The sequence below is a fragment of the Larimichthys crocea genome, chromosome X (assembly GCF_000972845.2).
Source record: "Larimichthys crocea isolate SSNF chromosome X, L_crocea_2.0, whole genome shotgun sequence".
In the NCBI taxonomy this organism is placed as follows: Eukaryota; Metazoa; Chordata; class Actinopteri; family Sciaenidae; genus Larimichthys; species Larimichthys crocea.
In genome coordinates this window covers 12,585,317-12,612,355 of record NC_040020.1, presented here as the reverse complement: position 1 = coordinate 12,612,355, position 27,039 = coordinate 12,585,317, and the positions used below count along the sequence as shown (strand labels likewise).

The following is a 27,039-nucleotide window of genomic DNA, read 5'->3' as shown; positions in this document are numbered from 1 at the left end:
GTCCCCCTCCTCCTCCTCCTCCTCCTTCTCCTCCACCACCTCCACCCCTTCCTGCCCCCCCCCTCCCTACCCTGCGTGCTTCTCACTCCCGCGGGCCAATCGTTATTATCGTTGGCTGATGCTCCTCGCGGGGCGTCGGTCTCACACCAAGAGCGCGCGCATGCCTGGCACGCCCCTTCAGTCGGTCTCACTCTTCCAGTCGGCCCCTTTGATGTTGTGTCATCATATGACCACGCTGCCTTTGAAGTGTCTTTGATTGAATATGGTGTGTGTGTGTGTGTGTGTGTGTGTGTGTGTGAGTAGAGGACGGGAGGGGAAAACAGCAGAGGGTCCCAACATGCCGCCAGGGGCCAAGAGAAACAAGTTTCGAGTGATTCACATGTTATGTGGCAACTTTTAAAAAAAAACAACAAACAAAAAAACAGCATTTCCTTTTGTTTGTGGCTGGTGGCGAGATGAGTCAGTTAGGAAGTCTGTGGAGGAGATAAGGTCACTGGGAGGCTTTAAATCAACACTGTAGACTGTGTAGACGCAGAGATAGAAAGTTCTCTGAGTGAAGAGAAAAGTCATTCACCAACTTTGACACGCACACACACATTACTAAAAAAACTAATATTTAACTTTGAATGAGTTAAATCTTTGTATCGCTGTCACAACTCTCCGTATGAGCTTTATCCATATGTGGAAAGGGTCCAACAATAGATCCTGCATCATTCTCATCATGGCCATGTAAGCTAGAAGCTCCATATCAAGACATTTGCACCAGATTTCGTCAAATATTATGAGGTGGACATTTCCTTCCTCAGCCTTTAAAGGTCCCATGTTTAACATTTAGGAGGATCTTTTGGCAGAGATGAAATTTGAAATGCATAACTATGTTTTGGTTTCGTGTATAATCACCTGAAAATAAGAGTAGTTGTAGTCACAGTCCCTCGTTTATATCTACAGAGGGAGCTGGTCCTCTTCCATGTAGTCCGCCATATTGAATCCACAAAAAGAATGGACAAAACAAAACAATGGTCCTAAATAGGGCATTTTGGGCATTTCGTAGCCACCATTTCTCCTTGAGGATTGTAAGGCGAGAGGTATTCAGTTGGTTGCAATCTGCAACTTTCTAGCCGTCTGTTTTCATCAAACTGCTGTCTGTGAATGGCATGAAATGTGAAATAGAAAAACTCTTTTCCTTCCATAACTATTATTAATTATTAATGCAAGCAAAGGGCTTTTCTGGTTTCAACCTTTGGCGCTCCACTGATACTCATTTTTATCCAGTTAGAGGAATACTTTTAAAGCCACCATTTCCTTTCTGTGGTCCTGATTTTATCACTGACTTATCTTTTCTCCTCAGAAATATGACAACATAGCAGTTTTTTAAGTTTCTTTGTAATGTCTGTCTGAATCTAATATCCCATGTACTAATTCAAGTCATAGAGCTCTACTTTTATTCACTTCTAATTAAATGTGTCAGTATTTAAAATCAGATCCAGCATCCATCTTTTAAGTCTGACATTCAGTAACATTCATGTTTTGTTGTCTCACTGTGATAAACTTTTGGAGTTTTACAAGAAAACATGTTCTGTTTTTAGACGTTTCTCGTTTTCTATTTGTTAATCAGTGATTAAAAAATGTGAAAATGTGGCATGAAAACAGACAAACTACCAGCACAGATGCCTTCATGTGCTTGCACTCAATTCAGGCAGTTTTGAAGTTTCTAGCCTGCCGAGTGAGGAAGGAAACCGATTGTTTGTTTGTTTATTCAGACGGTGGCAATTTCCCCCCAGAACTGAGAACTGTATTCACCTCTCTCTCTCTCTCTCTCTCTCTCTCTCTCCTTCCTTCAGGTGGAGTCTGCTGTTGCTGAAGTCAGTCAGTCAGTCAGTCAGTCAGTCAGTCAGTTGTACGTCCTCTGAAGCTCTGACCTCACACCTCTCCATCTGTTGGCATGTGTGGCGTTGTGTGGTCCAGTCAGATTCCAGCTTTGATCCAGTTTGATACTTGGAGAAAATGGCACTGATTCAGCCCCTTTCCGCACAGGTTGTCTATAATAGTTGGTTGTCAAAGGAAAGGAATAATTAAAAATCCAAATCAAGTTCAGTCATATTTACTTTCACTAAACAATAAAATAAATAAATAGCTAGACTGAACTTAATGAGGTTAATGCACCTTTTTAATGAAATTCTTAAATTTGGATATTTTATATTTACAAATTGGGGATTACTATTCCCTCATTTAGTGTTTTGATGACTGTGGTGGAGAATGGTGTCAAACAATTTGCTCCATAATCTCCCGTGTTCAGCTGGCATGAGATCAGTACAAAAGCCATAGCAGTCAAACTATTCAGTGAGCGAACATTTTGACTTGTTACAGCAGGAAAAGCACAGGCATAATTAATATAATTAATAATAGCTCAATTCCACTTAAATGTCCCCGTAAGCAAACCAGCATGCACGCACACCAAAATTAAAAAATCGACACCTGGCACTGGCAAAGCTGTATGGAGTTTAGTGTTCTTCTGGTGGACCCGCTCCCTCTGAAGATATAACTGACTTATTTTAACGGAAACACAGCTTAGTTTCAGGTAATTATATACTAATGAAAACTTTTATATAACATAAAATGTTCCATCCCTGCCAATAGATTGCCTCTCCTATGTGCAAAGAGAGGAGACTCATTCTGTGGCAGCTGATGTTTGGATATGGACATTAAGACATCAGACTCATTCTCTGTCCAAGATTGCCCAATGTACATTTCACACAAGTTACTGTACAGAGTTTTTGTGTATTTTTCTTTCAATACTTTGTATATTTCTTACACGGATAGACCAATATGTTCTTCCTTCCACCAACTTTACTTCTTTAATTCTATGTATAATGTGATTATACACGTTATCTACCTCATGTCTCTTTGTATATATTGTATGCTTGTGTTGTGTTTGCAATACTTGTAAGTGCGGCAGCAGCACAAAATTTTCCTTTCAGGGATCAATAAAGTAATTTATCTACCTAGATCTCTTACACACTGGACCTTTAAGTTTTTTTTCAGTCGTCTATATGTATTTCTGTTTGGAATTCAGATAATTGAGAGTTTACATTTGTGAATTCAATTAATATTTTTTGATAGATTGTGGAATATGTCACGGTGAATGTTTTTCAGTAGGAGTGAGATCTGTGGATTATTCAAAATGACTGTGATTGTCTCTCGAAACAAGAACAGAAACACTGCTTTTATTTTTTTAGATTTACTTTCTTAAAGCACCTCAAACTAAATTCAAATTCACATTACCTCCTTAAAGACATGTATTGCCTTGTATTTTGTGTGTACTGGCCCTTTAAATCTCGTCTGTAACGACTCAATAAAGTTTATTCAAATAAACACCGCGACGTCACGGCACACAATGGCAGCCAGTGGTACAGCTGTGACGGTCCTCACTCCAAATGGGAGAAGACAAACTATTAAAGTGTCTCCAAACACACCTTTATTACAGGTAACCTGCGTGTGGACAGCATGTCCCGTCTCCTGACTCTGACTGTTTGCTTCATTTTGTGTCTTTGTCCTCAAACCACAGTCCACTGCTCCCCTCTCAGTTAGCATGTCGGGCTAACAGCGGTTAGCCAGTGACAGATCAGTTTCTGTTTTCGTGCCGATCGCGTTAACTCGTTTTGATGTTTTAGGTGGCAGCTGTTCATCTGTGTGATCTGTCTTGCGTTTGTCATCTTCAGGTGCTGGAGGATGTGTGCAAAAAACACGGATTCAACCCGGACGACCACGGTTTGAAGTGAGTGTCAGTTGATGGAGCTGTCACAGAACTGACATCCAACTGACGGTGTCACCTCAGAGCACGTGCACATATGTAACCAGCTAAATAACCTGTTACTGTGAGCAGCAGGCATGTTGTAATGCTGATGTACTCTCAGGGATACTATGTCAAATTTAATGTCGATCTACAATCACATTTAATAAAAGGATTAGATCGTGCCATCGCCCTCACCTGTCTCTCCTCTGCCTCCAACCCACGACAGGTTTCAGAGGACTAATGTTGACCTCACGCTGCCATGGAGGTTTGCCAACCTGCCCAACAACGCTAAACTGGAGATGGTGACGGGTACGAGGAAACAGGCTGTAGCTGACAGCCAGGTTAGTTAAACCAAAGTGTGTGTGTGTGTGTGAGATCGCAGTGTAAATGTAGTGGCTGACCACGTTATAAAGATGCACGATAATAGATATCAGTGTATGTCTGAAGCACAATACATCAGGGTGATTTTCTGCTGATCATCTGCAGCACTAGTATGGTAGCTTGAGTTTGTCACACTAATAAAGATTTTACAATCCAAAAATGTGTACATTAGTTTAGATTCTTCCAGTCTAGTGTATATCTGTGACTTTAGATTACTTTAGCTCAGTCTTTTGTTCTTCATTTTTTTTGTTTTGGTGCTGATTGGTGGCTGGCTCTCTGGAGATTTTATTAATTATGAATGGGAATTTCACTCAGCGCAGTTAAATAAGTTCAGAATATTGTATCAGTATAACTGTGAAGTAGCATGGACGATGGACCGACAGACCGCCTCAGTATGGTGGACCAGTAAAGCTTCAGTGCTCCTTGTCTTAACTCTTCAAATCTCTGAACTTTACTGGAGGGACTGAACACCTTTCTTCAGTCATTCCCTGTCATGAAGGTGATGGTGGAGAGTGCTGTCTGACGTGTCAGTGCTCTGTTGGGTTGAAACTGGTGACGTGTGTAGGCCGTAGCGTATGACTCACATCGTTTTCATTAAACCTGGCAGAGATCCCTTGAACCCTTCCCTTGTTTTGTGCGGCGCTTTCATTTCCACAAGGTGAGCTGACTCCCTGTGTGACAAAGTGCAGAGAATCTGAGCCACATGGACACACGTGCCATGATTGTGTCAGACGACTCTTAAATTGGCAAAAGACGAATCAGTTCAAAGGGGAAAAATGTGCAGGGAAGAAACGAAATACCTCTGCTTCATTAACACAACACAAATACTGATACTGGTGCCAGAGCATCAGTATTGTATCACATCAAACGATCTGGACCTGTCCCACCCAGAATTATCCAGTCTGGAAAAGAAATCCCAGCTGATGTAGCCCTGTACAGCAGTATCAGGTCTATTTTTGGTATTTCTGTCAGCTGTGTGTGGGTTTTTATTGTCATTACCTGGAAATTCTCTGTCTGTGTTCCTGTGTTCACTCTGATCTGATCTGTGTCCAAAAAACGCTTTGTTGTGGCTAAGCTGTAGTTTCCTATGACATCATGGCATCATAATCTAAGCAGTAAAATCACGTCTGGGTTTGATCTGTTGTTCTTGTTCATTTGATGGATGGTTGACTGTTGATACCTCACAGATTTTATATACTCACACACACACTCTTGTACCACACACACATACACACACACGCACACAAGACACACTCAGGCTCTCCCAACATTTACCTCAGCCAGACTGCTGTGTGTGTGTGTGAGACAGAGAGAGTGTTTGGCTGTTGACAGCCAATGCGTTCTTTTCATCTCTCCCGGTGTGCCGATGTGCAGCGTGCTTTCTGTGCCGGACAACATGGTCGCTCAGTAAACATAAACAACTTGTAGAATGACTCAGAGAGAGAAAAAACAACAGAGACTTGCACTGATGCCTGGTGTTACTCATTTCCAGACGGAGGTAGGCCAACATGTGCAACTTAATCAAGTTCGATTATCAAAGAATTTTCTTCCTGCAAAAATGGTTTAAGACTGGAGGACCAAGAACGTACAAATGGCCACCTAGGGTGATTTTGATACTTAGTTGTTTCCTTCCTGCATGTAAGGTCACACATTCCTACAGCATAAGAGGTTTGAGCTTTAGCTGTCCACTTTTAACTTTTGCATTTTATATCCTGTAACATAACACATAAAAAAACTGTAAGGAAAGTCTGTCGGACACCTTAAAATGTTTGTGATTTACTTCTTAAATAGTTTAAATCAAATATGGTCCCACTGTAAATCCATGCGGGACTTCAAAAGAAAAACAAAAATTAAAAAAATATCTTTTATTCTGGTGGCAGAGGTTTCTAAGACCCGCAGTATGTATTACCTGAGGGCTGGATGCGCACACAAGCCATCTGTAATGACACCTACCTGTCAGTCAAAGCGGCCATGCTGTGAATTGTGCACAACTTTAAGTCCGGATATAATTTTTACACATTTTAACTACAGTACAGTTGTCATGTACAAGAAATTAGCTATAGAGACTAGAACTGTTTTTCGTACCAGGCTGTAAACATGTTTATTTCTGCTGTGAAGTTGGACGTTTTAACATGGGTGCTTATGGAGATTGTAACCAGCCTCAAGTGGCCATTTGTGGAACTGCAGTTTTCAGGCTCAGCCACAGAGGTTGCTGCTTGGACATACATGTTATGTACCGTGTACTTTTTGGATCAAAGCAGTAAGGTTCTTTGTCACATCTGTCACGTTTTTGTCACCAGCTGTTATCATGACAAACATTCATCTCACGGCGGCTGTGGAACAGGTGTGGATAGACTGTTGTCGATAGTTTAGACCTGTTATGATTCCTCACACTAGTTAGCGTGTATGACATATGTATAAACTACAGTTGTGTGTTACTGTGGTTTCATCTCTCTCAGGTGCGGATTGCACTACAGATGGAGGACGGCTCCCGGCTCCAGGGTTCCTTCTCGTGTGGACAGAGTCTGTGGGAACTGCTCGCGCATTTCCCCCAGATCAGGTGTGTAGCACGTACACATGTGCAAAGTGTGTGTGTGTGTGTGTGTAATCTTGTACATCTATCATTGTGATGAACAAACAGGACCAGTTTGAAGACATTGTTGGCCGTTTAACTTCCAGACATCTTGACAGGGCCATTTAAAGGTCGAGACTTTTTAAGCTTTTATGGATGAGGTTAGAACCGCTGGTGCTCGGAAGTGTTTTTTTTCTTCGCGTTCTGTATTTCCATTATCTTTAATGTCACTAAACATATAAACACAGAACTCTGAGAAACCATGTTTTATCTATCGGTTTGACGTGGGCGACTGCTCTAAATACTACCATGAGCTTCGGTTGCTGTTGCCATGGTGGAGAAGCCAGTCAGAGGCATGAATTAGTGTGCTCCAGTGTTGCAAACACAGTACCATCGTTTCTGAATTCCTCCAAAGTTTAATCACAATTCAAAGGTGAATTTATTTAACTGACAGATTGTGAAATCAGATTAGCAATTAGCAAATTTCCGTCCATATGAATTAATGTCATTTCATTTCATTTCAATTCATTTGTCCAAATGAATGATTCAGAGCAAGCTGCATTTAAAATATATATATATATATTCAAACACTATTTATTGATGTTTTCATGAACATATATGAAGAGGTTGGTCATTGACTTTTAAATTTTTTTGTTTATTTCTGTTTTTTTTTTTCATACATGCCATAATATATTCTATACGCTAACACACTAGAGATGATCTTCACAAGTACGGACAACAAATGTGTTTGTATGCAGTGTGTGAAGAACTTGACCTTTTGGAGTCAGTTAATGACAACATCAAACCTCCACACAGGTATCAAGACTTTACAGGATGATACAAAATACCAACTAGGACACAGTACTCTGCAAAGTGATACCATAATCTGTTAATAATAATAATAATAATAATAATTTTATTAAGAAGAAGAAGACATGGATAATTTATTATTATTTTCTAAATATTATATATTTTCTCGGTATAATTAAGAGCGCAAATCTGAGGTTCACATATCAGACCTAACCTGCTTAACCCTTTGAGTTAAAGTGAGTGAAGTTTATGATATTATGCCGCCACGCTTTGATGGTGATGTCAAAAATAGCATGCATAGCAGTATCTGTAATGAGGTCATGATGAATCGCATGCATGAATCATACATTAATAATAACTTGACTTTATGCATGAAACCTGATGAAGAAACAGAAAAAAGTATGGCAGAAATAACATTGTCAATGTTTTAACCTTAACCCATGTCTGAATATTAAGAGGAAGCTCCTCCTGGCAGTGCGTGCCAAGCTGTAGCTCACACTCTGTTTGTGGGTGTGTGTGTCTGTTTGCCTTTACTCTCCAGCAGGCCTGACAGTGAAGGTGACCATTGTGTAGGAATGAACTCAGGCCAACACTGTGTTCGATAACATCCTCTCTTCTCATCACCACTTTGCTGTGGTTTATGCTTTCCCACACATCACCACTCATTCAAACACACACAAGCAGCTGTTACTCAGTAGTTCCAGCTGTGCGGTCCCAGGTGCTCGTGCATCCGTCCAGCCCTCATCTCATCTCTATTAAATGACATCACTCCATATCCTGATGCTTTTCCAAGGAAGTTTCACTTCCATGAAATGAATATTAGCTCCACACCAGCCTGAAAGCTCTGGGAATGTTGTGAAGGAGAGGGGGGAAGCTTTGATTTTCAGAATGGAGGAGAACAACAGTAAAACATTTATGGTTCAATTAGTTTCTACACGGGATTGTGCACACATGGTTTACACATGCAGACAGTGTGCCACTGCATCACATGAGGTTTTATTGTAAAATCACAGAGCTGATCTCCTCCAACAAGAGGAAAGTCACTTCTGTGTTTAATTTTGTCACTCTTAAAGCAAATAAAAATAATTCACTCATAATTTTAATGTCTGTTTTCCTTCGTCACCTGATCGCAGTGTGTCGGAGCTGTCTGAGTCAGGATCCACCCCTGTGTGTGTTTACATGAGAGACGAGGTATTCAGTGCTCCTTTTTTAAACTCTCCCTTTTTCATGAGATGAAAGTGAGTTTTATGGTAACCAAGCTCTGTGTGCATGTGTAGGTGAGTGGGGAAGAAGCACTGAAGAAGGCCACTCTGAAGTCTCTGGGTCTTACAGGAGGAAGTGCCATTGTCAGGTAGGTGTTCAAAGTTCATGTTGTTTGTCAAGTTGAGAGCTTATGCTTTACAATAAAGCTGTTGATTCCATTTTGTTTTAAGGTTTTTACTCAAAAACAACAAAGCACAGGGAGAGCAACATGGCGGGGAAGCCACTGAAACAGCTGCTATGCCAATCACACCTGTTGTTGTCAAGGAAACCATACCTAGCCCATCATCTCAGCCTGATCCTGCTCCGTCACATCCGGAGGCGTCAACAACAGAGGTGCCAATTAAAGATTCAAGCCCTCATAGGCCAACAGAAACCCAGGTTGCGCCACCTCCCGCCCCGTCTACAAGCTCACTTCCTGTTCAACAAGAAAAGGTTCCAAACTCCCAGGATGCAGTTCGGCCAAAGTTTCCTCTCGTGGAGAGAGGAATGCCAGAGGAGGATGGTGAGAAAGCAGGGCCATCAGGACTCAGCTCTGACCCGTCCTCTTCCTCCTCCGCTGCTCCCTCTGTTCCTTTCATTCCCTTCTCTGGAGGTGGTCAGCGCCTTGGGGGTCCCGGGGGTGTAGCAGGACGCTCACTGTCTTCATCCTCATCGTCCTCGTCTCTGTCAGCTCTGACTGCTCCAGTCGAATCACCCAAAGCCAAGAAAGCCAAATCCAGCCACGGTTCTAACGCCAAGGTGAGCCATATCACTACAAAGTTCAAATATCTTATCTCAAGCACAATTTGCATTTTGTGATTATTACATTTTTATAAAACAAGATTCATCCAGCAATTAGTTTGCCATGAAATTGTAGATGTTTACATTTTTTCAGCACTCTTAGAACTTCTTGTCCCAGTTGTCCCAGTTCCAGCTACTAAACTGACCCTGTGTTTTCCAGCTGTTGTTTCCAAAGTCAAGAATAACTTTTAGCCTCAGACTGCTAAACTTGGTCTTGGTCTTTATTTGTCAAAGTATGATTTTTCAGTCTATTTTCAGCTAAAGCAGAGACGGAATCTGCCTGAAAAGTGGATTCCATTGTCTTTTAAGGTCTAAGGTCAACTTTCTGTTCTTCTTACAGCATCAAACCACTGCTAACCGGCTAGGCGAGGACATGGAGCAGGGAGAGCAGTTCTTGGAGGTAAACACATTTGTTGACAGTAACAAGTGTGTGAGCTTTAAAGCAACATTGCGTAAAAATCGGTATTTTTTTGCAATGCAATACCACTGTCGGAAATATGGACAGTTGTACATGTGCATGATTGTACTATTTCTGATGGAAAAACTAGCGAGTCGACAACTTTGCTAACAGCCAAACACCAAGCAAGTGCAACAACACAAGACATAGCAGCCAACTCGGCGTCTGTCTTTCAGCCTTTTATTTCACAAAGTTCTCACCAGTGACGAAAGGTCAGTCCCAGATTCTCTCTTCTCCAGCAGCTCGTTCACTCTCTCATTTACGCTTAGCTTCTTCCATCAACGTCCTCTTTGGTCTTTTCAACTCTGTCATTATGTCCTTAGCGGCCGCTGAGCCCGTGTACATTGCCAGCTTGACCAGCTCCATTTCTGGCATGACACTGGCTCTGCTCCCCAAGAACATTCCCCAGTACCCTGGGCCTTAGATCCGCCTCTTCCAGGTGGACAGAAACACCTGTGCTACAACACTACCCTGGCTAACAAACTAGGCTAACATTAGCAGCAGCTACAGTTCGCAGCGGTTTTACTGTCCATCAGGAAACTCTGAAAAACACAGAGAGCTGGAGGATATCAGAGGGAAAATCAGAAAACATTTTCTCATAAAATATGATCCAGTTTCATCAAAATCAGTGAAATAGTTTGTGGCGTGTGACTTAGTTAGTTACATAGTACAGAAACGGGCATGCGTGGCGCAGTGTGGGAATGACAGAGACACCATTCACCTGACTACAAGTGAACGTCACTTCATCAGTGTTCTTTGTTGTGGATTTCCACCTTGAGCAAAAAGTTTGGTTCCCTCTCAGGCTGCTAAATACAGGTATAATCATGATGTTTCACTACAGAACTACAGTTCCCATAATGCTTTGAGAGATGCAAAAAGGCATATTAATGGTCTACAACTCAAGCCAACCTTTTTTTTTAGCCTACATTTGTTTAAATTCTTGTAAGTTTGCACCAGAAAAAGTTAGCTGAATGGATATTTCTTTCTGGAGTTATGAGGAGCGTATTTTGTCTAAAATGGATTTATGGGCGTTGATTCACAGTGGTTAGTTGTGTGTTCAGAGTTATGACTTTTGACGCAGATTACGGGAATGTGGCGTTTTTGGTTTGACGTACCATAATTGCCCACCATGAGCTGTGTGTCACAGCCACTGCTGCAGCTCCAACTTTTCTAAAATATATTTGTAGCAGCCCTTATGAGCCAAACTACAATAATTAACCCCCCCTGTTGTTTTTAGTACACCAGCAATGCACCTGTCGCTTTCACCTCACGCAGTATCTTTGCCTAGTGTCTCCACACTCTCCTCCATCCTACTCTCTTTCTGCAGCCAGTAGAGAGGGAGCCTCTCATCTACCACCTGGACACGGTGTCCCGTCGATCTGAGGACCACGGGAATCTACCCGACGAGTTCTTTGAGGTGACGGTGGATGACGTGCGCAAGCGCTTCGCCCAGCTGAAGAGCGAGAGGTAAGGGAGAGAAGGAAGTGAATGAAAGCAGTCAAGTGACTCTCTGGTCAGAGGACCGTGTGTGATATTTCGTATAAATACCTTGTTACGTCTGGATCAGATGTGTTCCTGCACTGTTTGTAACAGATAATTAGTCAGTTTGGCATTCGGGTTTTGCAGCATTTTGTCGATGTATAACCCTTAATTGCAGAATACCATAGCAGTGATGAGAGGCCATAGGCAGAGAGAATGCCGGGCATCACTGCGTGCGTTTTGAAGTTTTTTTTTTCTTTTTATTTATTATGAGTTTGAAGTTTTTATTTATTTATGAGCGCTTCTTCAAAACAGATGCGGACAAGTTTACTCTGCGCTCTCTGGATGTGGCCGCAGCAGACCACAGCTGCTGAGACGTTGTGTGTGTTTGTAAACATGTTCTCATTTATAAGACACCACGCACACTACAAAAGCTTCTAAATACATCCAGGGAGCAATTAGTGAGCCTATTCTGTGTAGACATTTATCTTCCAGCCATCGACCAAACACCGCCAGGTCGAGACCACACCGCGTACGTCGTCCTTTAATCTCCATCTACATTGACTTAGCTGGCTGCCTCATGGCTACGCTACTACCGTGTCAATGACTGCAATTACCAAGGGTGGAATTAAGCCAACCACAGCAATTCGTCTCGGGCCTCTGACGCGCACGCACGCATGCACGGCCACACACGAGTCAGGGTAGAGGATGAAACATTTTCTGCTCATCTTTCCCTTTGTTGACTCCCACAGTCTGCTTCTTATTTCGCATTCTACCGTCTCCTCTCTTTCTTTCTCATTCCTCCAGGAAGTCTTTGGAGGAGGCCCCACTGATGACTAAATCTCTGAAAGAAGCTCAGATAAAGGAGAAGATGGAAAGATATCCCAAAGTGAGCACTAGTGACAGATAATCACGATCCTGTTTTTTAAATGTGCGGGTTCGTATGACATATGCAGACTTTGAATAACCCGCTGCCACTGTGTGTCTCCAGGTGGTCCTGAGGGTCCAGTTTCCTGACAGACGTGTTCTCCAGGGCTTCTTCAGGCCTCTGGAGACAGGTGTGTGTGTTTGCGTGCATGTTTGTGTGCGCACAGTGTGGTGAGCGTTCATTTCAGCTGGCTAGCCACAGGTATGGCTGCAATGTTAAAGCTACTTGCGGCTCCCTCACCACATTTATGACTGTAGCCACACCAGAGTGACAGAGAGACGGCAAGAATGAGACAGGTCTGTAATTCCAGGGATTAAATCCACCTCAGCCCCAACAGCAACACGACAACCAGCAGAATAACAAATCTGAGGGAAATTCCATCTGAAAAATGAATTATACTCCGCACAGTGAGTGATGGAGGTGTGCTGTGTTTGCTCTGTGTCCAGTTGGTGCCTTGAGGCATTTTGTGAGGAGTCACCTGGAGGATCCTCAGCTCAGTTTCTACCTGTGTAAGTGACATTTCATTTTCCCACTAATTAATCACAACATCATCAAGCATAGAAATCCAGCTCTGTGACTCCTTTGTGAACATTTCATGTTATGAAACCATCTTTATGTGCATTCACAATTGGCTGAAAATATTTCCTTTATCAACACGTTTTGACACAGAGTTTTGATTATGATCAATACTGTATTTTTTTTAAAGTTGACACCGATGATGCCTACAATTTCTGAAAAGGACTGTTACTGTGATAGGCTAATATTGGACAATTTATCAGTCTAGCTCTCCGCTCATCAAAAGTAACTGAGATCTGTGAACAAAGCAAAATCGCTAAGGAACACGAGTCAGGATTATCTGAACCGCTTTCTCTCTTTCAGCTACATTTTGCTAATCTGAAGGCAATCTCTGAACCCATCAGATATTGTCTAATAAAGATTTAGCCTCTGGGGGCAACGACCAATGTTTCAGGGCTCCGGTTATATCCAGTCGATATCCAGTTTACAGTCCGGTTAGCCACTTTAGATATGGCAATGGAGTTCGAGTTAAGAACTGACATCTACAGATTGTGTCACAAGTCAAATAAAGGCAGTAAAAAAGCTATCATCATAATCCTTGTCAAATGATAACCGTTGGTTTCCGACTGTTTACCTGTATGCAATTAAAGCCTGCTTGTGATTGGAAACCAGAACAATACTGATACCAAAATCTTGTCCCTCGCCTACAGCTTCTGCATTGATATACAGATATCTGTTTAAAGAGATTTACCTGAGAGTTTCTTCAGAGCCTGTCCGACTGTCCGACTGCTCGAGTGTCTTGCTCCATCTGACTTCTTATTTTAGTGATGACGCGTTCCCAAATCTCAGCAATTGAATCGCTGAACATAAAGTTATCATTATCACCCGCTGATGCCTAAAGCTGCTAAAACTACAAAAAGATCTGATTCGTATTGAACTGTAATGTTTTAAATTTCATTTGAAAAAATTGAAAAATGTTTAGTTTATTTCCATTCAGGTCCTTGTGCATATAGGCCAAATTTCCACCAGGCACTTATACGGATACGTGCACCGCAGTCGCCTGACCTACTTGCAGCCACTGTAGTCAATGTTTCAAACCCTACCAGAAGCGCCACGGCCCGTTTCACGCTCTGCCGCGAAGACACAGCTGTTCTGTTTTTGACAGAGCTGCTTGGGCTGGTAGGAAGTCTGACACCGAAACGACACCCTGTACAAACTTCTGATTGTAAAAACAGCCAAATGGAAAACAATTCAACTACGTAGCATATTTACATATTTAGAAACATATTTAGAAGCACACCTGTGGATAATAACTAAATCTGAGCAAGTTAAATCTGGTGTGCAAAATGCTTCTGGAAGGCTCCTGGTGGGGTTTGAAGTTGCGTGGAGAACGGACCAAAACAGTCATGGCTTGACGAGACATGCCTGGTGGTGTTGCGCCGTTAGTTTGGTTACCCCAGAGGTCTGTCTACACCCGATTTACCTTTTGTGTGTTCAGGTGCTGCACGTACAGTAGCCAGATTTGCTTTAGATGAATGATCATATTCAAAAAACTCTCTGCATTATTATCTCATTATTCTGTTCATTTCTTTCAAGTTCACTTTGTTCATTTGAACTTTTCTAGATTTTAGTAGGATGATGTTCCCCTTTTACTACTTTCTAACCTTTTTTTGTTTTCTTCTTTCAGTCATCACCCCTCCAAAAACCATCCTGGACGACCCTTCAGCCACACTGTTTCAGGTAAATTCTGTCACACTGCGTCTTAAAGTCTTAAGCAACACTTCTTCAAACCGCAAAAATAAACAGAATGATTTGACTCAAACAAACCACATCACAGTCCAACTCCACAACAACAACTACAAAACTCTGTCTTCCCATCTTTGAAACTATCTCCACACACACACACACACACAAACTGTAAAATGTATCGGCTGGTCCCTCTCTCCTCTTCAAAGCCCCACCACATTCCCGTTCTCCCCCTCTTCTCTCGCTCCTACACACTCTCACACTTGTTTCCCCCTCTCCACTGTCCTTGACCCCAGCTGGGCTTGATTTTTCCCAGACTGGCACATGGGGTTAATACAGGGCTCGCTTTGATCTCAACACACACGCACAAACACACACACACACACACACACACACAGAGCAATGGGCAGCCTTGATGACACACACACACACACACACACAGAGCAATGGGCAGCCTTGATGCTTTGTTGCCTTCAGAGTTCAGAGCTATTCGTATAATGAAACGGTCAAGAGTGAAACGATACACATGAAAAACAAAGTTGTCCTCTGATCACTCTGTAGACCCAGAGTGTTCCATCACGCTTTGCTTTTTTAAAATTTTTCGATACTTTTTTTTTTTTTTTAGAATAATGAGAACGTGTTTTCTCTTTTGATGCTTTAAGTAGACAAGAGAAGGAGCAGGGAGGAATGAAGGGGAGGAAGAGAAAGTAGTTTAAAGTGATATCCTGTTGTGATGATGAACAAGATCCTCAGAGGAACTCCTACGAAAGATAACGATCCTCAAAAGCAACTGTGTGTGTGTGTGTGTGTGTGTGCGTGCGCGCACGCGCCCTTTTGGTGCTGTAATCTCTCTGAATCACATCTGATATTCTGATGCGAGCTGGCCATCTTTTTGTTTTTCATCTTTTTGTCCCTTCCTGAACTCTGCCTGCCTGTTTATCACTACACGCCCCTCTCCTGTACCCCAACTCCAGCTCTCTTTTCCCTCTCATTCACACCCCTCCCTCCCTTCCCTCTTCATCCACCACCACCACCACTACTGTCCCTCTCTCTCAGAGCCCTCTCTTGTGCCTCACCCCCCTCCCCTCACCCCCATGTCTCTATCCATTAGGGACTTAAAAGCGTTAAAGTGCACAAAAACAAAATCTTTAATCCCTTTGGTGTCAAGTCTCTCTCACACACACACACATACACACACACACATACACAAAGTCTGGCTCTGTTTCCCTGTCTATATATCAATCTTGGACACACACACACACGGAAGGAATCTTTAATCTTTTTTTTGTCATGTCACGGACACGAGTGCACACGCATATGTACTCTGTCTCTCTCTCGCACAAACGCACACACACACACACACACACACACACTTTAATCACTTTGTGTCATGTCAGGAAAGGAATGTTTCCCAACCCAGAAGCCCTTTGATACCAGGCGTCCCCTCCCTCATCCGTCTCTCCCTCTGTCTTCCATCAGGATCAGTTCTGCCTCTCTCTCTCCCTCGCTCCATTCCTCTTATGTTTTTTTTTTTTTGCACTGTCTGTCTCACACACACACACACACACACACACACACACACACACACACACACACACACACACACACACACACAGGTTTTGTCCAGTTGCCCCGTCTCATCCCAAGTGGAAGTTGCCGCTGCCAGAGGGAGCAGGATAGCAGGAATGCCCGTTGTTTCACTGTAACACATTGTTTCCTGCTCACAGGGCTGCGATAATAGCAATTAGGCCAGTGTGTCCCAATTTAGAAACCAGCTAGTGAGGGCGAGGGGGTGGTGGTGGGCACAGAGAGAGAAAGGACAGTATGTGTAAGACAGGTTGTAGTGGAGGCTAAACCCGCCTAATCCCAACAGACAGACGTGCTACCATCTCTCTTTACACAGTTGATTTGAATCAGTGGAAAGGAAAATGTTTCATTGATGACATTAGCACTGCAGCCAATCATTATTTTCATTACTCTTCTGTCAAATTGCATCACATATGAATTAGGGATTTTTTTAAACACTGTTTTAGGACTTGTTTGAAGGTGGTGACCTTTTGATTTTATCAGCAATGTGGCAGCAAAGATGCTGGCAGTTTGTATTAGTTGTAGCTTTCTAGTTTTAGGTAATGTTACCTCCAAGAATTGGACTTTTGAATGTTTCAAGCTCACTTCAAACAAGAATCTTGTAAAAATTGGTCTTAAATTGTGTTACTGCATGGAAAGACTGATGAATAATTGTAATATATGCCAAAAAAGTCTCTAAAATCTCAGAATCTCAAAGGATGCCCCACACATTTGAGGTTACGCCTTTACATTTCTTGTTTTGTCCAACCAGCAGTCTGAAATACACAATTAACACTCATATAAAACTGAGAAAAGCAACATTTCTTTTACATCTGACAAGCTGGAACCAACATATGTTTGACATTTTTACTGGTTATTGCAGAGAAATGTATCATTGCATTAGTTGTTAGGTATGAGGGGCCACCGACACAAGCTGTACACTGATGACATTTCTCGCTAGCTTTACCAATTTATTCAGACCGTCGGGGAAAAAGTCGAGAAACATATTCAAATTTATTTTATTGTAATTCATTCCCATGCATGCTACTCAGAGTGATCACAGTCCACGGCTCTTCTGCCAACAGCGCTGGGTTCTCTCCCTCTCCTCAGGCAGTCAGTAGGTATGAAGTGTGAAGCACGTTTGACCTTCTCTCACTCTTTGTCTCCGGATCTCTGAGTTACAGTGTTCCTATCACTCAGCCAATATGTAAATAGTCTGAGGTTGTAAATATTCAGATGGTTTGTTTGATCTTCTTCTTCTTCCTGTCAAAGCATGTGTATGTAAATTCCTATCAGAAACAAGTCTGTATTTTCACTGCAGTTTTCAGTGATTCATTTATTGATCAATCGGTCAGAAATAAACAGGAAAGAGTAAAAGATTCATAAAAACTGAGTGGCTGAAGAACTAGGGTGAGCTCAGTTTGGGACATTGGTTGTTCAGGCAGAGACAAGATATTAAATCTTTTGTTAGTTGGTGTGCTATTAACTGCTTAACCAACAAAAAAAGATCATATCTCATGGTTGCCGTCTGTTTAAAGGCTGTTAACTTGGATCAGAAGAAAAGTATTACTGCGGACAAGCTTATAATAGATGTGCAAGATGGATCTGTGAAAAGATGCTGTCAGCGTTTTATTATAATGTTCTGGAAGAGCGGTGGATGACTGTAACTGGTGAGCACAGATCATTTTTAGTTGTTGGAAAATGTGGCTTTGCTTAATGTTGTCGACAGTGAGCCATGGCAAGAAAAAACTCAGGACTTTAACAACACACAGTGTCTGTAAATAATTTTAGCTCTCTGTCTTTATTGACACTGATTAAAAGGTCTAAAGTTGTAGTATGAAAGAATGGAGACAGATTAAAAACACACAAGTCCATGACAAGGTTATTAAAAATGCATCAGGGGGAGGATAAAGGATATGTTCAGGGGATAAACTTTTACTGGTTGTTGTTTCTGTGATGAAATACTTCCTCTTCTTAAGACTTACAATGCACTACTACTATTACTTCTGTGCTCAGTATGATCTTTAATATGTTGGCGCGGTTTTTGAGGATCTATTACTGGAGGACAGAGGATAAAAACAGAATAAAGGTGTCTTGATTGGTGGTTTTTGGCCACACAATGACCGCCAGCTGAAAGTGATTTTATATCTTCATCATTACTTCGGCCTACATGCTCTCACGTGTTGCTCATGTGTGTCTATGAGTTTCTTAAACTAGAAACAAAAGTTTGTCTACTTTCTATTAAGAGTCACAGACGTGTGCCCTGCCTGTCTGTCTGTGTTTCTACCTCCATAATTGTACGGTTGATAATATCTGGCTGCCACTGGTCCATTATAACCATTAAGACATTCACTGGAGAGGAGTGTTGTGCTTCAGGGGTGAAAGTGTTTTCACTAACCATTTCATTGGAGCTCATTTTGTGGTCTGCTTCAAAGAACTACGGTTACTGGTTCAGATCCCTGAGCAATGAATCATCTACAAAAATGAACTTGACTTTGGCTTGGATGTGGCAACAGTGCTTGGTTTGCGTGTAGCAGGAGGCAGTTTTGTTTAGATTTTTCCATGTTTTGCAAAAATTGACTTGTGTGCCAAACATTTTTGATGGCTTCTGTTTTCTCTCTCTCCCTCTCTCCGTGTGTGTGTGTGTGTGTGTAGGCCGACCTGTTCCCTGGTGCACTGGTGTACTTCGGCTCCAACGTTAAGACAGGTTTTTGTCTTTTCTTTTCTTTCATATGCTGATTTTTGCTGAATTAGATACTGGTGTATTACTGAGGAATGTAACACAACAAAACAATAGTTTACATTGTGTGACTGTGTGTGTGTGTGTGTGTCTGTGTGTGTGTGTCTGTGTGTGTGCGCGCGTTTCCTTCACAGATTTTTACATAAAGAGGGAGCTGGTTGAATCCTCTGTTTCAGCCATGGAAGCAAATGAGTCCATTGCGAGGTATGCGTACACACGTGTTTGTTTGTCTGTGTGTGTGTTTGTTTAAATGCCTGCCTGGCCGTGCGTGCATTTGGGTGTGTATATGCACTTGTATCCCGCGGCAACCAGCCTATTTTCCTGTCACAAAGCTGTCATCATTGGAATCCCTTTGAGGTTCTGCCTAAACAGCAGGTGCCCCCATGCACCCTCATTTCCTCCACACGCACACACACATAAACATACACACGCACACATGCACACACACACATACGAACCATTTTCCAGTCCTTCTAAAGATAGAGCCCGTTTCCCAAAAGTGACCCCCACCTGTTGTCCTTTTGCTTCTTTAACAAGGTCAGATCTCACTTAGTTATTTCACTCATTTAAATGCTGCTTTAAATGAATATACACATTCGTTCCTAATAATACAGAAATTCCTTGAGAAAACAACAAAACTACTTTCTTAAAAGTCTTTCCTGTGTTTCTTTTTTTCCTTTATCCCACCTCAGCTGCATGCTCCGATCCCCGTCACCCTCCTACAGCTCTGCAGGCTCTGAGGAGCCGCTGCCTCCTTCAGAGCCGAGTCTGGACACCAGTGGGTCCACGCAGGATGAGCAAGACCCGTCTGAACACACCCATTCTGCTAAACCTACCAAATCTGACCCGGGCAAAGTGCCCAAATGGTTCAAGCTCCCAGGTGAGGACAGGACAGGATGTAGACCACACACTAAAAATATTCTTAAGGCGCATTCAGAGAGAATCAGGCACTGTGATGAATCATCCAGCGGTTGCTGGGAGTGTGTCTATTTCTGCTGAACATAACCTCTGTGAAACAATCAGGAAATAACTTTAATTTCTTCTTTCGCTGATTAACTGGCTTTATTGATGTTGGCGCTCCCTCACCCTTACTCACTGTCTCAGTCTCTCAGCCGAAGTTCTTTGCAGCATAAATTGGGAGCCAGACACAGATTTAAACATGAAATAAACAAAGTCAGAACACAACAGGTAGCCATGAACCATGAATCCACCTGGATAGTCTCAGTTTAAGAGACATTTCAGGCTGACTGTGGAGGTTTGACCTGTCTGAGTGTCTGATTGGGCGGCCACAGTGTGACGTCGGGTTGCGTTTTTTCAAAAGTTGGATCAAGCTCAACTTCTTCTTGGCGAACAGCCCTACCGCACCACCACAGTCAAAAAGGACGACCCCCAGCGTTTTCACCATAGCGCCAGATTCTGAAGATTGCCTTACGCTCATCTCGGTCAGTTCTGTCCTTGTAGTTTGGTTCTTTTCGTCTAAACCACAGGAAAGAAATGATGCATTGGTGCCCTTTAGTTGGTCCTGTTTGTGTTCACACTGGGTTTTTAACAAACCAGGAGCTGTGAATGAAGTCATATAGACTGACAGGTAACTCAGTTATTGGACTGTCACCTTGCATCATCAGCACTACATGGACCCATAAAAGTTGACTGAACTCTATGTATTACAAAGTTGACTGACCTTTATGTATGTGTCTCTGGTCTCACATAGAGCTCAAGAAATATGTTATTATATAATTATTAGTTGAGACTGGAACTTAATAAATGATGAGGTGGCTGTGGCTTGAGCTAGAGAGAGTCATCCACTAATCACTAATCCTGCCCACATGCACCTACGTGTTACTATAGTTACAAAAAGATCTTGCACTATTATACAGGCCAACTGTATTGGCCAGAATGTAACCCTGATTACAAGATGACCCACATTCCCTTGCCCTCCCTTAATCCAACACCTATTTTAAAATATACAGCTATTAAAATATAACATAACATTCGTGTAGTTCTACTGTCAGGCTTTTGGAGAGGAATAAACTGAAATTTTCTTTGTCTTTATGAGCCTTTACAATGACACTCAATGACATCAGTCATGCTTGGGTGTTTGGCAGCTAAAGCAGGCCCCGGTCCATTTCTAAGCAGGAGATGTTTTTGCTTGTCAGGAACAAGCCATCAGAAAGCCCTCAAAGTCAAGCTGGGCTTCATATTTACTTAAAAGGCTGACTAACTATCACAGATACACTATAAAAAGACAACACATTGCAACACTCCCTGTAAGGAGCTGGTGTTACACAAAAACTGTTCATTCAGCAGGATCCAGGTCCAGTTGTTGAGTCCATTGACGGCTTTCACAGCAGCCTAGACGATCTGAACCAAACAGGCAGAGATCATGTAAACTGCACGCAACAGGTTAGATGTGAAAGTACCGCTACACACCCAACACAGAAACAAAGTATGTCACCCCTACAGCCATCCTCTTCAGAGATCACTTCCTTTTTTTCTGCAGAGATGGAACAGTCGTGGTAAACACACAGACACACACACACACACACACACACAGGCACACAAACCCCAAAACCACAGTCAATAGGAAATGGCTCCTTTTGAAAGCCGAATTCCTCATGACTCAGAAGATAAGGATGCATGTTAGGATGAACCAATTAGTTCAGGATGGTCACCCCCTCCGGCCCTGAAGACCACTACAGACACTTAGAGCCCAGGGAGAGAGCCTGCTGCTGGGCCACATCACACAACACGAGCCCCTGCGGTCTGTCCAGGCACAGCGTTTTTCTGTTGTTCTATTGTGGTCTTTCTGGTGGTCACTGTATTGATGTTTTTGTTTAGAATAATGCTCCCTTTTCTCTCTCTTTCTGTCTTGTTTGTGTTTTTGTGCGAGTTTTATTTCTGGCTGATCTCCGTGTGTGTCCATGTGCGTCTTTTTAAGAAAGTTGCGGCTGCTTTCTCTTTCATGAGGAAAGTTGAAAGAAAAAGTCTTGGGGGGGAGGGAGGGCTGAATCGGGAGTTATAGACTCCATGTGTGGAGCCCTACAGTACAGAGGACACTTCAACACACAGACGGTCCGTCCAAGACTGTTTGTTCATTACTGAAGATGTTGGAGTTTTACCTGTCTTATTAGAGATGATCGAGTGTTGTGATGCGTCTCAGAGGAATTGAGATTAGAGCAGACACGCTCCCAGCGCTCAGTCGTCTGGTGACCTTCTGGCAGACAATAAAGCTCTCTATCTTTGGAATAAAAGCGCTCTCCTCCTCCCTCCTCATGACAATCGGCACTATACTGACGCTGTGTTGACAGGAGTTATTACACAAGGCGCAACATGTGACGTGTAATAACTCCTATGCAACATGTGACAGCTGTCTCTGGGTGATATAGTGTTTGTTTTTAACTGATTTACAATTTATATCCAGTGACATTATTTCAGTATGACAGTATACAATAAATGTCTATGAAGACCTATTTATTAGTGCGACAATTTGAAAAATGGATACCATACTCCTTAGGATAGTGACTAGAAATGGGAAATCGACTAGCCTCGCTCTGTCCAAAGGTTAAAAAAACTTGCAACAGCACCTCTAAAGCTCTATAATTGATATGGTATGTTTGTTTCATCTGTTCAAAAAGCAGTATCAAAGTATCAAAATGATGCCTTGTGGTTTTACAGAGGGTTATGGGGTTAGACTATACACAGCCACACACAGTTACGGCATATATAACAGACAGACATGAGAGTGATGTTAATCTTCTCACCAAGCCCTCAGAACAAAAGCAAATATGCTTCAACTACTGCCCAAAATGTCAACCGATTAGAGTGTTAAAATTTTTTATGGTTCTATTTCATTTTTTTCCTGACTGCCAGACACGGTATGAAATACCTGGATAAGCATCACGCGCATGCGCAGATTGAGACATAATACCACCAAAGTCATCGCCTCTCTGACCACTGTATATGTATTTTTTTAATTTAAAATGAGGGTTGTTTGCTCCAGTCGAGCTAGTGGAGTGTTTTCCCTCCGTTGCTACATCGTTAACTTCTTTGTAGTCGAGTGGCTCTCGCTCTGTTGCTACATTGGTGGCTATTTGCAGCATAGTGTTTCTCGCTCTGTTACTACAACTCCGGCCTTACGGACACAGGTGCTGGGTTGACAAACTCAGCCGAGTGTTACTCACTCTGCTGCAACGTCGTTGGTGCTTTTTACTGTGACACGGTGCCGGGTTGGTTGTAGCTGGGTGTTCTCGCCCTGCAGCTACACCGCTCGCCTTTTGGCGTCACTTGCTAGTTTATTGTTGGATTGTATTTGAGTGTTCCCGCTCAACTGCCATACTACAGCCTCTGTAGCTAAGTTCGTGCCTTGGCGTTGAACACCGCAAGCAGGTGCTGACTGAAAGTGCTTGCATTAATTGCACCTGCATGCCGTTAGCAGAAAAGACTGCGAGGATGGCTGAATTTGATAAAAGCTTTGCTGAGGCTGGGCTACCCCCTTCCAGGAGACCTGCATACAGTTCTCCTCATAGCCCCAAGCACCGCGGGCACACGCAGGATGATGCCTCCGTCACTAAGAAGAAACAGAGGGGTGTTGTTGTTGTTAAAGTAGACACTTTGGCCTCTGAGTTTGCCCAGATTAAGTCTGCAGCCTAGTGGTCCCTCAGATGCTTGCACCACTGCCTCAGAGCCACCACTTGAAAAACCACCACGGAGCTACGCTGAGAGTCATAGCCTAGCTTCTTTGCCCCATGTGGGTAGCCAGCAAGACGAGGACACGCTATCTATTGTGGCCTCTGGGAATCTCTTTACTGACGATGAAGCAGGGAGACAGGAAGAACTGGAGGGGGGGGATCCTCCCTTCCCTCTGTGACAAACTCTCATGAGTGGGGTTCAGACTCGTTGAGGGATGCTGAGGCCAGTTTTTCTACAGTTAAACAGGTCATCCAACTGGCCATCTCTCGGCTTGGGTTGGATGCTGCCCCTGTGGAGGCAGCTCCCTCTAATGCTTTTTTCAAACATGCCCCTCAACCATCTTCCTTCAAGGTTCCACCCTCTGAGCCATACATCACTGAACTTCAGAAGTGTTGGCCGGACCCCGAGACTTTCCTTCACCTGCCGAGTGACTGCAGATGAGGGCTGCCATGAGGGATACCGACCATTATGGTCTGGATCAGATGCCTAGCATTGATGCCTCAATCGCTTCTCTGATAGAGTCTCCAGATGAAGCCCTCAGACCTGATGCCCGTTGTCCACACCCGCAGTGTAGGATAACTGATGACCTCCTTAGCAAGAGCTGTGATATAGCGGCTGGGATGGGGCGTATTGGTAACTCCCTTTCCCACCTGGTTCTGGCTGTATTGCAGACTGATGTCCACCTTGACCTTGGCGCGCGCCCGGTGTGACTTGCCCAGTCCCCCTTGTCAGAGGCATGTAGAAAGACACTCCGCACCCTACCTATCATCCAGGCCAGATGTTCGGACCTGCAGCCCAACAGGCTTTAGAGCTGAGTGTGCAGGTGAATAAAGTCAAGCAGCAGTTTGCTGACTTACGCCAGGCATCATTGCCTAGACAAAGGCACACTAGCGCTCCCCGCTCTACAGCCAATGCTCAGGGTGAATCAAGAGCCGGCTGCCCCTCATTCTAGCGGGCCGTTTCCATAGGGCCCCTCAGCAGCCTGCCTTTTGGATGCCTAAAGACAGGGTACCCAGATACGGACCACCACAAGCTGCCCAAAGGTCACAGGAGTCGGACCTGAGTGCCTAGATCCAGGCTCCAGTCGTTTCTCCCCACAACATCTAGGCCAGTGTGAGGCCCTGACCTCAGACCCTTGGGTGTTGTTGACTCTTTCCAAGGGATACAGACAAGCTTACCATTTCCGTGTTCTCCCCTTTGGGCCCCTTACATCTTCACCAGATGATGCATTGTGGCAGCACTTTCACGGCTGCAGAGCAAGGGCATTCGTATTCTACCTTACTTGGACGGCTGGCTCATATGCTCCGTGACCCACGAGCAGGCCATCCACGACACAACATGTCTTTTGACCCATGTGAACCAGTTGGGTCTTACTGTGAATTTCGCAAAGAGCTGTTTAGTTCCCAGTCAGCGAGTCGTGTTCATTGGGGTTGTCCTCAACTCAGTAATGATGAAGGCGTCCATTTGAGCCCCTGGAACACACTGACCTCAGGTGGCTGTCTTGCAAGACTGCCTTTCTTCTTGCTATTACATCTGCGGGTTGGTGACCTCATACCCTGTCTATCGCCAATGAGTGTTTGCGGTGGAATCCTGATGGATTGGGGGTTACTATGTGGCCTAACCCCTCTTCCTCCCAAAGAGGCTTTCTGCTTTTCATGTTAATCAACTTATCAGTTTGGTGGCTTTTTGCCCCAGAGTCAAGTGTGGAGGAACTACCTCCTAACGCCACCTTTCTTTGTCTTGTTCGCCTGACACATAGGTTTTTGCTGGTTTTCGTAAGTCTGATGCTCTGTTTGTCTGTCATGGAAGACACAGGAAAGGCTGTGCCTTGTCCAAACAGAGGCTCTCACATTAGGTTGTTGATACCATAGCTCATGCATACAGGCTCTGGGATCCCCCCAGTGAAATGTCATTCGACTAGGAGCGTCTCCACGTCATGGGCTGCTTTGAAGGGTGTTCCGCTAAATGACATCTGTGCAGCAGCTGCGTGGGCTTCTTCCTGTACCTTTGCCTGCTTCTACAGTCAATGTGGCCGTCTCCCATCCTGTGGCGGCAGCTGTCTTGTCTGTTCCTTCGGTCTGCAACTGAATCTCGGTGAGTGCGGATTCCTCATGACTTTGTTGGTATAGGTCATCCAGGTATTTCATACCGTCTCTGGCGGTCAGGAAGAATGAAATAGAACGAGAGTTACAGATGTAACTATGGTTCTATGAATTCTGGATGACAGCCAGAGTTCCTTGTCACTCGGAATCTTGACAAGAAGATTCTGTAGGAGACGATCTCTGGGTGCCAGCCCCTTTATCAGGTTGCTTACGTCACCCAGGTCACATGACGTTGTTGGTATTATGTCTCGATCTGCGCATGATGCTATCCAGGTATTTCATACCATCTCTGGTGGTCATCCAGAAGTCATAGAACCTTAGTTACATCTGTAACTCTCATTTACTTGTATTGTCTGTTGACTGGCACAGCTGTTAACTTCTGTCTCCCTTTTCCTGCACAGGTAAGAAATAAGCCTGCTGCTGCTGTGTGTTGATGGGAGGACTTACCGTGACAGACGTCTGACAAGCTGCTTGCAGACGCAGTAGAGCACTTAAACCTTTGCAGTGCTTTGATAAAGGTTCAACTTTGTGACTGCAGCGGACTTAAGCCACAGTGGAAGAAGCCTGCGCTTGACTAGGTTTTAAAACGGTCAAAATAATGATATAAATGACTGATTTGATTAGTGAATATTTAATCACTAGGAAGATGTTTCATTCCGGTTTGAGGAGAGAGTGCTGAAGAGGCTGTTTTTATTCAGCTGGTGAAAATATAATGCGAATAAAGATGATTGTACTAAAAATGTGTCATGTGTCCACTTGTCACTGAATTGTAAATGTATGTCTGAATACATCACAGTTTGAACAGAGTTTAAGACATTAACTCCAATAGTAGATTTATAATATAATGGCCCCTTCTTTCTTTTTACCAGCCTGAGCACCAGTTCCTAGGGTTGTTTGCTCTCCTACAGTGTATAACCTCCAGCAGGAGCCATGGTCTCTGCCACTTCAGCAGAGTCTTACCTCTTTACTCCTCGACTCAACCTCCCACGGCTGACCTTGTACATGCACTATTTGCTGGCAGTCCTTGAAAGGATGGTGTTACTCTATTATAATTATATTTTACACCTCCATCATAGACTCGATAAGGCCTCCACACAATAACTCACGGTCGTAATATATGTGGTCAGAATTCATTGAGGACTGGATCTTTTGGCGACTGTTTTACTGTATTAAAATGTAGCATTATGCTGTAGAAATGTATAATTTAAGTGAAAACA

At 43.3% G+C, this 27,039-nt stretch overlaps 1 protein-coding gene across 1 annotated transcript; it reads left to right on the top strand.

Moving 5' to 3' along the window:
* The first annotated feature begins 3,343 nt into the window (after nucleotides 1-3,343).
* aspscr1 (ASPSCR1 tether for SLC2A4, UBX domain containing) lies at nucleotides 3,344-26,565 on the top strand. The gene is made up of 17 exons (XM_027283204.1): nucleotides 3,344-3,484; nucleotides 3,720-3,775; nucleotides 4,020-4,134; nucleotides 6,634-6,734; nucleotides 8,690-8,747; nucleotides 8,834-8,907; nucleotides 8,990-9,557; nucleotides 9,940-9,999; nucleotides 11,384-11,523; nucleotides 12,343-12,424; nucleotides 12,527-12,593; nucleotides 12,910-12,972; nucleotides 14,667-14,719; nucleotides 18,947-18,998; nucleotides 19,166-19,235; nucleotides 19,724-19,911; nucleotides 26,224-26,565. The coding sequence occupies exons 1-17, from the start codon at nucleotides 3,395-3,397 to the stop codon at nucleotides 26,232-26,234; spliced, it is 1,848 nt and encodes a 615-aa protein (XP_027139005.1). The 5' UTR covers nucleotides 3,344-3,394; the 3' UTR covers nucleotides 26,235-26,565.
* The last annotated feature ends 474 nt before the right edge of the window (nucleotides 26,566-27,039 follow it).

Coding starts and splice junctions, on each gene's coding strand:
- aspscr1 (XM_027283204.1), top strand. CDS start 3,395: ATGGCAGCCAGTGGTACAGCTGTGACGGTCCTCACTCCAAATGGGAGA. Junction 12,425..12,526: donor AGATGGAAAGATATCCCAAA/GTGAGCACTAGT, acceptor GTGTGTCTCCAG/GTGGTCCTGAGGGTCCAGTT. Junction 19,236..19,723: donor GCAAATGAGTCCATTGCGAG/GTATGCGTACAC, acceptor ATCCCACCTCAG/CTGCATGCTCCGATCCCCGT.